At 41.9% G+C, this 12757-nt stretch overlaps 1 protein-coding gene across 7 annotated transcripts in view; it reads left to right on the top strand.

Annotated features, from left to right (window-relative positions):
• caprin1b (cell cycle associated protein 1b) overlaps positions 1-12757 on the top strand; it is an 89410-nt gene that overhangs the window by 51202 nt on the left and 25451 nt on the right. For 6 of the 7 annotated variants that reach the window (XM_055649397.1, XM_055649398.1, XM_055649403.1 and 3 more), the window contains exons 10-14: positions 1189-1297; positions 1877-1938; positions 3769-3879; positions 4530-4679; positions 7814-7967. In XM_055649397.1, the coding sequence (XP_055505372.1) occupies positions 1189-1297; positions 1877-1938; positions 3769-3879; positions 4530-4679; positions 7814-7967 (586 nt within the window). The remainder of the gene's footprint in view (positions 1-1188; positions 1298-1876; positions 1939-3768; positions 3880-4529; positions 4680-7813; positions 7968-12757) is intronic. The other variant, XM_055649401.1, reaches the window with a different exon arrangement.

The following is a 12757-nucleotide window of genomic DNA, read 5'->3' as shown; positions in this document are numbered from 1 at the left end:
CTCAACTCATTGGCCGGCGGTTCATTCTACAGCAAGACAATGATCCCAAACATACTGCTAAAAGCAACAAAGGAGTTTTTCAAAGCTAAAAAATGGTCAGTCCTTGAGTGGCCAAGTCAATCATCTGATCTGAACCCAATTGATCATGCCTTTTAGATGCTGAAGAGAAAACTGAAGAAACTAGCCCCCAAAACAAGCATAAATAAATAAATAATCTTATTTATATAGCACATTTTTAGTCAACTTGCATTGACCCCAAAGTGCTTCACATAATTACATTACATTTACACACAGGCAAAGGTGGGTGAAGTGTCTTGCCCCAAGGACACAACGACAGTATGCACTCCAAGCGGGATTCGAACTGGCTACCTTCCGGTCGCCATCCGAACACTTAGCCCATTGCGCCATCTGTCGTCCCACCAAGTCTATCCAGTCTTTCTTCATCGTCCCTGCATAAGCTAAAGATGGCTGCAATACAAGCCTGGCATAGCATCACCAGGGAAGACACCCAGCAACTGGTGATGTCCATGAATCGCGGACGTCAAGCAGTCATTGCATGCAAAGGATATGCAACAAAATACTAAACGTAACTAATTTCATTTACATAACATTGCTGTGTCCCAAACATTATGGTGCCCTGAAATGGAGGGACTATGTATAAACACTGCTGTAATTTCTACATTGTGAAACCAAAATGCATAAAAACACCCTTTATTAAAATCTGACAATGTGCACTTTAACCACATGTGATTTTTTTTCTATTACAAATCTCAAATTGTGGCGTACAGAGGCAAATAAATACATTATGGCTCTTTGTCCCAAACATTATGGACGACACTGTATATTGTTACTTAGAAGGATATAATCTGGGAGAACCAGAATTCTTGAAAGACTTGCATTTTGTTCCTACTGACAAGATATTTGCATGTCCATCTCACTTAATAATTCTTTACTTACTGAAGTTTTTCTTTAATTAATTCAAAATGTGGATGGTTGAAATATCTCAGCATGTCCAGCAGCATCTGCGTGGAGAGAAATAGAGCCAACACTGAGCTGGTGACCTCTTAACAAAACATGCATAATGCATGCGACTCCATCGGTCCATTACACATATATTACTGCAAAGTATGTATATTAGTCTTGTAGATATCTTAATGAATATGCTCTTATTTTTGTGTGTGTCTAAAGGAATCGATGCTTGAGTTTGAGAGTCAAGCAATGGACCCTGCAATCGTTTCAGCGCAGCCCATGAATTCAGCACAATCCATGGAGATGCAACAACTGGTCTGTACACAAGGTAGGATTTTGAACAGCAAGTCAGAAATTGGAGTTCATTTAGCAACAGGTGGCCTCGCAGGTATGCTGAAACCTGTTGAAATGTTCTATGTGTAATTACCGTAATTTCCCGGCAATGAAGACGCACCTGCGTTGAAGATTCACCCCCGAGTCGAAGACCAATTTTGGGGAAAAAAGGATGGCGGGACAGGGTCAAGTGTTTGGTTTAGTCCAGGGGTCGGCGCCATCGCCTGCGTGCCCTGGGACTGGCTGCAGTTCCCAGATCCCTCGCGTCCCCGGGACTGGCTTCAGTTCCCAGATCCCTCGTTCCCAGATCCTTCGCGTCCCTGGGACTAGCTTCAGTTTCCAGGTCGCCTGCCCCGGGGAGAGAGAGAGAAATATTTTTTTGAGTTATGTTTGTTTTTTATGGCTCTATTGAATAGTATGTCAAGTCACTAATTTTCAGGTGATTCCAGATAGAATGTCATTTGACTTTTACTGTAGCAGATTACATTCTGAGACCAGTGGTCCCAGGAATATGTATCTGGTGTCATGCAGTTATGATTGTGATTAGTTTGATCAAAATTCTTTCTTTTTCTAGTGCACAGTGAATCCAGGCACGGACAACCTAATGCAGTTTCTGTTCAATCAGAAGCCACGCAGGTAAGCTATTGAAGTTGCAATGGAACTCAATGGGCCAGCTAGATTTCCATTAACCTACTTTACATTGTCAAGGAAAGCAGTGGTCTATTTATTGATATAGACTTTAGGTGAAGGGTATTTGGGATTACTATTTAAACTAAGAAGTTAATCTGGGGGCACTTTGGTTTTTATTATAAAGAAAGAATTATTATAAAGAAAGATGCTGGAAAAATAGAAGGTAGACAAATGCTGGAGAAAATCAGCGGGTGAGGCAGCATCGATGGAGCGAAGGAATGGATGACATTTTGGGTCGAGACCCTTCTTCAGACTGATGTGGGGTGGAGGGGGGGCAGGAAGAAGAAAGGAAGAGGCAGAGACAGTAGGCTGTGGGAGAGCTGTGAAAGGGAGGGGAAGGGGAGAAAGCAAGGACTAACTGAAATTGGAGAAGTTAATGTTCATACAGCTGGGGTGTAAACTACCCAAGCGAAATATGAGGTGCTGCTCCTCCAAATTGCGGTGGGCCTCACTCTGGCCATGGAGGAGGCCCAGGACAGAAAGGTCAGATTGGGAATGGGAGGGGGGAGTTGAAGTGCTGAACCACTGGGAGCACAGGTTGGTTAATGCGAACTGAGCGGAGATGTTGGGCAAAACGATCGCCAAGTCTGCACTTGGTCTCACCTATGTAGAGTAGTTGACACCTAGAACAGTGGATGCAATAGATGAGGTTGGAGGAGGTGCAGGTGAACCTCTGCCTCGCTTGGAAAGACTGCTTGGGTCCTTGGGTGGAGTTGAGGGGGTAGGTAAAGGGACAAGTGTAGCATTCTCTGCGGTTGCAAGGGAAAATACCAGGGAGGGGGTGGTTTAGGTGGGGAAGCGACAAATTGACCAAGGAGTTACGGAGAGAGCGGTCTCTGCAGCAAGCCAAAAGGGGAGGAGATGTGGCCAGTGTGGGATCCCGTTGGAGGTGGCGAAAATGTCGGAGGATTATCTGTTGTATGACGGCTGGTATGGTGGAAGGTGAGGACATGGGGGATTCTGTCCTTGTTACATGTGGAGGGGATGGGGAGTGAGAGCGGAACTACGGGATATCGAGGAGACCCTGGTGAGAGCCTCATCTGTTGTCGAAGAGGGGAACTCCCGTTCCCTAAAGAATGAGGACATCTCCGATGCCCTGGTTTGGAACACCTCATCCTGGGTGCAGATTTGTACAAACCGACTGGCTATCTGGACTTCACTTCTTCCCACCCTGCTTCCTGTAAGGTCTCTATCCCCTACTCCCTATTCTTCTGTGTACGACGCATCTGCACCCAGGATGAGTTCCAAACCAGGGCATCGGAGATGTCCTCATTCTTTTGGGAATGGGGGTTTCCCTCTTCAACTATAGATGAGGCTCTCACCAGGGTCTCACCGCTCTCACTACCCATCCCCTCCACTCGTAACAAGGACAGATGATTTCATGTCTTATGAGAGCATATTCAAAAATTACATACCATTTTTTTGTGAGACCACAAAATGACTAAATACTGGATTTCCGTCCAAACAAATAAATTTGGGCGCAACATCCGTAATTTGATGTATTTTTCCATACTATAAGAAGTTAGAAAAATATTTACTAAGTAAACATACTTTCCTTTTGTGTACTTTCCTTTTGTGTACTTCCTGATGCATCCACGTTTTTAATTACAAAAATTGTGATTATCTTTTGGAGAATGATTTCGTATAATGATTTTGGCTGCTAAAATTGTATTCACTTGTAATTGTTCCAGCTGGGCCATTGTGTTTTTTTTCTTGTCTTTGCAGCGTAATCCATAGACACTTAAGTTTTCACCAGTTTTTTTTTTAAATACTAAGGTACCTTTGGTATCATCCACAACTGAACCATATGCACCATCGCAGCCTATGTACCAGCCTTCCCATATCACAGAGCAAAGAACCCAGAAAGAATCCATAGAATCTATTCAGGTAAGTGCAACATGAGCACACCTGGTTAATTTTTTTAAATAAATGAGACGCCCTTTTCATTTTTGCTCTACTTTTCAAAAATATCCAAGTTTTCTAAGTAAACTATATAGAACAAGAATGGGGACCATCTTGCTCTAAATGCTAAACCAGCAGGCATATTGACATTTCTAGTCTCCTAAACCTGGAAAATTTAGTTTAGGTTGTCTGTAAGATTGTGTTATTATATATAAATAATAGTTTTGAGTTTGAATATTGTTGCATTAAGCTTATTATTTAAGCATAAGTAATTTTTTGCTTAAGACATTATGCCTGCTCTTATTCTTGATCATAAAATGGAATTACATGAATTTTCTCAGGACTTCAAATGGTCAACAGGACAAGTGTCATAATTATTTGGAGATTTGAGGCATGACATTTTGAATACTGGTAAATGATATCTATTTCAAAACTCAAGAAATTATGATTAGGTACAGGCCTATTCTTTTCTGGGGTTGATCACCAACAAGAAATTCTTATTGGCTACGGCTTTATCTCACAGCTACATATATCAAATTGTGGTAAAGTTGAAAATGCTCTTTTGAAGTAGCTAAGGGTCATGTAGCTAATGGTTTGGTAATTTTCTTTGGTCTTTCAACTTCTGTACATCTTAGACTACTATGTCACTGACTTCTGAACAGACTCCAGTATCAACAGCACTTCCTGTTGCTTCCCAGTCACAAGCTTTCAAGGCTCCTCCTACTAAACCTCTCCACAGCAGTGGCATAAATGTGAATGCTGCTCCATTCCAATCAATGCAAACGGTAAGACGGGCTTTATTTTGAAGTTATAAATGTATCAAATCTTTGACGGAAAGAAAATGATTTATGGACATTTATCAATATACAATTATTCATTTATACCATTATTTTGCATTTGGAAACTGTCAATCTAAACTCAAGGTGAGAGCAGAATTCCATTCAAAGCATCTGAAAATGTCATTATTTGCATTTAATGTATTATAAATGTGTGCTAAATACATTTTAATTATCAACAAAATGTTAGAGATGTGTGTCGTGACTGCATTGGTGGAAGCGAACAAAATTAAAACATTGTATCTGAAAATCAAGTCATGACCAGGTGGGGACTGTGGTTCACAAATTAGTCCAGTTAATACAAGAGCAAATAAGATGGACATACCTGTGGGACTATATGGTTTTATTTTCCTGATACAAAAATAAATTAGTGAGAAAACTAAGTGGTGATTCCAGATTTCTGCAACTGTTTATTTACCATGAACCTTGGGTCAGACCCAGTCAGCGGTACTTCATTCAATTTTTGCCACAAAACACAAGGGATACATGAACAGTGGAAATGAAAAGAGAAAGGAATGATACAATGAAATTTTCAAAAATGTGTATCACAGGTAGAGAAGAGTGAGGTGGGTGTTTTACAGTCAACAAAGCGCACAGTAGGCTAGTGCGTTCAATGCACAGTGATGAAAAGAGCCAGACTGGTTAGGATGCTGGCAATAGAGAAGGCAGAAAGGTGAAAGAAAATGAGCATTGTGTGTGAAGGGAAATGAATGAGGTGGAAACTGGAATTTAAAGGAATTGTAATTAATAGTTTGTCTAATAGCCATAATGTGCATATACATGTTGTTACATAAGCATTCTGGAAAGCTAGGCAATGCGGATACAACATAAAATGACGATCAGTCTGAAAAAAGGTCCCAAGCCAAAACGTCACCTTTCAATGTTCTCTAAAGATGCTGTTTCACTTACTGAGTTACTCCAGCACTTTGTGTCTTATTGCAAACCAACACCTACAGTTCCTTGTATCTAGCAGAATTATGCGGAGTTAAACTTGGAACCCAATGGTATGAATCACTTTTTAAAGGCTCTGGAGTTAATTGTCGATCAGCCATTGGCTAATACTAAGGACGGAGTTGGTCATGAGAGAGAATCTGGGAATTTTTGGAAAGAGGACGGTGGTGAGTGAAAAGAACTATAATGAGTAGAATCCAAGAGAAATATGGAGAATTATGCACAAATCTGGTAGAGAGAAATTATAACATTGGATGAATCATAGAATTCAGTACTAAACGCTGGTATTTGGGTGATTGTACTGATGGTTGGAAAAGTTGCCAGTCTAATCTTTCCTTCCAGCTTTTGGTCCCTAGTCATGTACCGTTTTTGCCGAACACGATGCCAAGTTAAACTGATCTCATCTGCCTGTTCATGATCTATATCCCTCTTATTCCCTACACTTCTATGTGCCTATCCAATAGCTTCTTAATGCTACTAATGTGTCTGCCTCCACCACCACCCCTGGCAGTGCATTCCAGTGCCGCCCCTCCCAAACTCTGTCATATTAAAGTAAAATTGCCTTGTGCATCTCCATTAAGCTTTCCCCCTCTTAACTGATAACTCTGCCCTCTAGTGTTGGACATTTCCACCCTAGGAAAATGGTTCTGACTCTCATAATTTTTATACTTCTATCAAGTCTTCCCTCAATCTCCGACATTCCAGACAAAACAATCCAAATCCAACCAACCTGTCACCGAAACATTCTAATCCAGGCAGCATTCTAATAGACCAGGCAGCATTCTGGTAAAAGGTCAAAGATTCCTCAAGAGCTCATCTACTTTTTAATTGATGAGGGTTTCTGCCTCTCCCACCCTTTCAGGCCATTATTTTACCGATTGCCCTATATTGGTCAGAATTAGATTACTTCGAAATAATGTCGGGAAGACATCACAGCCACGAGATAAACTGTAGTCTAGCAGTAAATCAAATAAACAGCTAATTTCACCTTTCAAAAGCAATCATAAAGGATAAATGGGATTGAAAATTGGAATTTTGTGCACTTCTACTTTTAACTTTAATTTAAAAATTGATCGTTATGCCCTGTTTGTTTTTCTGCCAGTTTGTTTCATGCTTCAAAGGGCAGTGCTGTGACTTAATTGATTGTGTGGCTAACCAATCTTTCCTTCCAGTTGATGATTCTGCCCCTCTCGGTTGTGGATGCAAGTATTGATCAGCGTGGACTGACACAGGCTTGAATGCTTTTTCAGAAACCCTCATGGCATAGAACGTTAAATGTCATAGAGGCTCTGGAATGATTTTCAAGGCATCTTTCACTCCTCCACACGTCATATCATAGAGATTAGGATTTGTAACTGTAGGGTAATGAATTAATGGTTGATTGTTGGATTTCAGCAAGTGCAGCACCGGGGCTACCTTGTTATTAACCTTTGATCTCCCAACTTTTCAAAGTGTTTGAAGTTCATCGGTTGATCAAGCCAATTAGAGATTGAGAAATGGTTAATGTGTATCTTGGTCTATTCACCAGTAAAACATGTGAGGAGAACACGCTCTTCTCCCCTTCCTTCTCTTCCTCCCACCGCACATTCCCAGTCTTCTGTCTAGATGATGAGGCTGGTTTTATTCAGTTGCCTTTAACATTTATTCGCAACAAAATATTTGCAGAGTGCCATATTGAAATGCAAATTGTGCTTCACAAAACACAGCTTTAATATTCTTATACAATATTGTGGTAGTGAGAGCTGTGGCACATAAAGCAGGTTTTGCGATGTCCATTCCAGATACTTGAGATATACACACACACACACACACACACACACACACACACACACACACTCACACTCACACTCACACTCACACTCACACTGTTCTGAACTGAACCTTTTCACTTGCTTTGACAAGATCTATCAATATATTCAGATATGTTCAGGAAATAGACATGATCACATACTTAGACAGTATTCACCTAGTGTAATGGATTGTTCATTATAGCACATATTTAATTATTTGGAGGACAATTCTGTTTATGAAGTTTGTTCACTGTTTCCATCTTCCCAATATTTGGGCCGATCAAGTTACTTTAGTCAATTTTTAAATTATTTTTCTTTCTTTCCTACTTTTATTTTAAATAGGTATTTAATATGAATGCACCAGTGCCTCCAGCAAGTGACCCGGACACACTCAAACAACAGAGTCCTTATCAAGCCAGCTACAGCCAAGGATTCGGTAGCCAGCCTCAGCATCAGGTGGAGCAATCCGAATTGCAGCAGGAAACACTTGCAACTGGTAAGATTAAGAATAATAAAGTTGTGGAACTTTGGGCACATTAAATATAAATGTGTTTGGCACCAATTTTAGATTTGGTTTCCCATTAAGGTATTTTCAGAGAGTTCCAATTTTAGTTGTACTTAGTTCACTGGATGGAGCATGTTTAGGCAATTTTGCCAAATCTAGGAAAAGTATCATGGAACCTTGCCATGCTTTTTAAAATATATATTAAAGTGTTTACCATTATCTTTCAGAATTTGCATTGATTTAATTTTAAATTCAGTTTTGATTTACAAATATATTACCACTTTTTCTGGGTATTCTCTATAGAATCATTTGCGGTGTTCAAATTATGACATCTTGGAAAAGGCTGATATTTGATTTCACAAATAAAACCGTTGACATCAAAACCTACTGCTTGAAGTTAAAATAATTAATTATTTTTGTCCATGCTTCACCTTGAAGGTCATGAGCAGCACACGTGTTGGTAGTTCTGTTCTTGCACTTTTTTACCGTTTTTTTTAATTAACTCTGCATGCTCTTTTTATGTAGGTTTGTTACATTGATGTCAGATAGGGCATCGCCAGCAGTCTGTCTTTTCCCTTCTCTGTTTTTATTATTTTATAAGTATGTCGTGAATGTTTGTTGAATGTCTCTTGGTATGCTTTATGTGGGGGTTGCGGGGGGAAATCGGGGGAAACCTTTTTCAGTCATTTACCTCGACGGAGATGCAACTTTTCTCCGTGTAGCATCTCTGCCCACCCCTTGTGGCCTACAACGCGGAGTGTGGAGTGGTGCGGCCTTTCCTGGAGACCGGCCCGGAGTTTCAAGCTGTGGGTGTGCTACGGATTTACCATCGCGGAGCCTGATAGACAAAAGTGCTTGAGAAACTCAGCGGGTGAGGCAGTATCTGGAGCGAGGGAAATAGACGACGTTTCGGGTCAAGACCATTCTTCAGACTCTGTGGAGGAAACAAATAGATGAAGTCACGCCAGTATAATGTTGTAGGGGATGCCAGAGGTCATGGAGAGAGTGTTGATGAATAGAGAAAAATGGAAATTAATTTGGATAGATTATGAACAGCAGAACTAGCGAATTAATCAGAAAATGCGTTCCTGAAGTTAGAAAATTCAGTATCGGGTCTGGAAAGCAGCAATGTGCCCGCATGGAAGATGAGTTATTGTTCCACAAGGTTATGTCACACCATGTGATGACAATGAAGGAGGTTGCAACTAGGAAGCCAGTGGCAGACAACAGGAAATTTGGTTCTGCCCTTTGAACTGAACTCGGGTGCTCTGCAAAACAACCAACCAGCCTCCTCTTGATTTCTCCAATGTAAAAATCATATTAAGAGCTCGGAAAGGTGTATTACCAGAATAGGGAGGTTTCACGGCAGTCGGGTCACGACCCATGACCCATACTGTTGCCAAGCAACGCCAACTGGAGTACACACGGTGAACTGCAGGTAAACACTCACCATGGATTCCAGTGTAGCGGGCCAGTCTTTTGTCTCGGCATCTGGACTCCACGCTGACCAGTTTCACACTCGCGGATCCCGGGCCGTCTATCCCCTCGGCCGGGGGTGGGGAGGGATCCCGGGGGGGGGGGGGGGTCTATCCCCTTGGCCGGGGGTGGGGCTGAGGAGGTTGGTGGGGGGGGGGGGGGTCGGGGTTGCCAATGCAGTGACTCTGGGTGGCGGAGGGGACCATACTGTCCCCAACTCTGCTGCAGCTGACAGGGACAATGCCGGGTGGTCAGTGGGGGGGGGGGGGGGGGGGGGGGAGGTAGGGGGAGGTGAGGGCGGGTCTGTGACTCTGGGTGGGTGGAGAGACTAGACTGTCCCCAACTCTGCTGCAGCTGACGGGGACGTTGTCGGGTTTTCGGCCCCGTGTGTCAGCTGCCCGGAGCCACGGCCCCGCTCCACCTGGCCCTATGTGTGGGCGCTGCCAACCCACAGCCCGTGACAGTGCAGCCGCGCAGGGGGAGGGTGGCCGGACAATGCTGACCCTGGGGGGAGAGTGGGGGCTGTCCCGAGGGATGCGCTCCTTCGGCCGCTTAGTGCTTGTGTTTAGAGCAAATATACTAGAGCATTTGGTTCAGAGCGCTCAGTCATCCTCCACAATTATTTACAGTGCAAAAATTGCCATTTTGGCAGTTTTTAACAGGTAAGAAAGTACTGTTTTGTGCGTTAAGTGTAGGCCAGAAGCTGCCATGTCCTCCAGATGGATTGAGCTGCTCTGTGCGTCACGCCCTTTGACCCGATGACCTTACGTGCAACCCCCCCCCCCTATAGAAGTGCAAGTAAGTCTCTGCTTCACCTGAAGGAGGGGTAGAGAAAAATGAGGTGTTGCATCTCCCTCGTAAAGGTAAATGCCATGAGCAGAGATGGAAGAGAAGACCAGAAGATGGTAAAGAGAGCTGAAAGGGGAAGGAGGTGAGATTAGCCAGGTGGTGCAAATTCCTTTTTTTCCTCTCTTTCTGGTTGAGAAAGTTGTGAAGGATGATCCATTGAATGACGTGGAAAGTGAGCACCTGGGAAACTCTTCTTGGGAGAGGCTGTAATGAGAGTTAGTAGGGAATGTTTTTGAAAAACCCCAAATAGAGCATCAATGAATAACTTACTGTTAACTACCACTTGGAAGGTGTAATGGGCAGTGCTTTCATTACTTTTTTTGGATGATTGGGAGTCGCCCCCTAACTGATTTGTATGTTTTTGGACAAGACAAGCTGAGCAATTTTTCACGATGCTTTGTAGATTGGGCCGAATGACCTACTGCGTTTATTGTCGATTGCATTAGTGCATTTGTACTTGGCCATATTGGCCAGAAATCTGTCTATTTTAATAGTAATCCATACTACAGAAGCTAGGGTGGTGATACCCAGTGCCTTTGCTGTATTCAAAGCTATATACTGTTTCTTAATTGATTGAAGTTAATCCAGTTGGCTGAAGGCCGACTTCTATGATTGTTGGGAGGCTTAAATTAATTGTAATTTAGCACGTGATTGACAGTGCTAAATTTGTTTTGCACTCCTTGCTCAATTCTAGCATAACTGGGATGTTTTTGGAGCCCTACCGCTTGTTAACTGTTCAATTATCTGCCATCATTCATGGCATGATGTGCAGAACTATATATCGTAGGAGAGAACTGCAGATGCTGGTTTACATCAAAGGTAGATACAACATACTGGAGTATCTCAGCGGGACAGGCAGCATTTCTGGAAAGAAGGAATGGGTGACGTTTTGGGTCTAAACCCTTCTTCAGCTTTGATGTTATCTATTGGGTTATGTTATGTTTTTATGCGATTAAAACTTTACTAGTTGTGTCTTCTGATCAAGTTCAACAATGTAACCATTATGCCAAAATTTGTGAAATGTCATTGTGCTTAAAAAATTGAGCGATGGTAAGCAATTTTTAGTTGGGATTTCAGCATTATTTCTAATTTGCATTTTTCTCTAACTCATCTCATTAACAATTTATCCTTGCTAATACATATTTCACTATCACTCATTGGTTTTCTACTGTTCTTTGTTTATGTCATTTACTGCAAAGACTTCTGTGTAATTTCCTTATTATGTTATGTCTTGGCGCGCTGACCTTTTATCACAACATACTTGATACGTTTTATTTTTCTCAGTCAATTTCTCGATCATTCTTTGCCACCGTAAAAAAACTCTGAAAGACGACTTCAACGAACTATGGACTTAGAACCCAAGATCCCTCTGTACATCTATGCCGCTAAGGGTCTTGCCATTAACTGTATACTTTCCCCTTACATTTGACCATCCAAAGTGCAACATCTCCCACTTTATCTGCATGTCTGCGTGCGTGTGCATCTGTGCGTAAATTTCCTGGATTATCTCTACTTCCCTTGTTGAACAAAGGAACAATATTGGTTTATTTCCAGTCCTCCAGGACCTTGCTGGTGGCTAGAGATTATACAAAGACCTCTGTCAAGGCCCCTGGAATCTCCTCCCTTAGTGTACTTGTACAATTATGGAGCAGAAACCCAGAAGAATCAGTTTTCTGAGACTTTTTGTCGTTCAGCAGTGACAAATGATATGATTTAATTGTGTGAGATGGTTTGGTGAAGATTGCTGGTATCATGTTTGAGGAAAGGGACTGATTCACTAGTATTGAGAAGCGGTGCAACTGACAAACACGTTGCTCATTTACTGTTACCTCCTGGAAACTTACTGGATCAGAGTTTATTTTTTTTTAATGGATTTATGTTTTAATGAAAGCATATTGCTTCATTAATCCATTTCAGTAATGACGTGTTTGCATATCTACCCTGACATCCATAAACAGTTGTTGATCTGCCTTTGTTAATGCTTAAAGTGGATCATGTCAAGATGTTCAAGAAGGAACTGCAGATGCTGGAAGATCGAAGGTACACAAAATTGCTGGAGAAATTCAGCGGGTGCAGCAGCATCTATGGAGCGAAGGAAATAGGTGACGTTTCGGGTCTGAAGAAGGGTTTCGGCCCGAAACGTCGCCTATTTCCTTCGCTCCATAGATGCTGCTGCACCCGCTGAGTTTCTCAAGCAATTTTGTGTACCCTCATGTCAAGATGGCTTGGTTTAAATTTAAACTCAACTCTGTACTTTAATAACCATACCTCAAAAAAACAACAGAACACTGACACAGTTGGGGATTAATTAAATTAATGCTCAGATATCTTGGAATTTCAATTTTTAAAACAATTGAAACATGAGCCAGGTCAACTACCATGACAATGTCTTGGAATTTACAATTGACGCTTGGCTCCTGAATATTATAGCTTTAACTGAAGGATCCAAAATTGTT

Source organism: Leucoraja erinacea, chromosome 18 (assembly GCF_028641065.1).
Source record: "Leucoraja erinacea ecotype New England chromosome 18, Leri_hhj_1, whole genome shotgun sequence".
NCBI classification, from domain to species: domain Eukaryota; kingdom Metazoa; phylum Chordata; class Chondrichthyes; order Rajiformes; family Rajidae; genus Leucoraja; species Leucoraja erinaceus.
The sequence above is the reverse complement of the archived record's forward strand: the minus strand, read 5'-3'. Positions and strand labels throughout refer to the sequence as shown.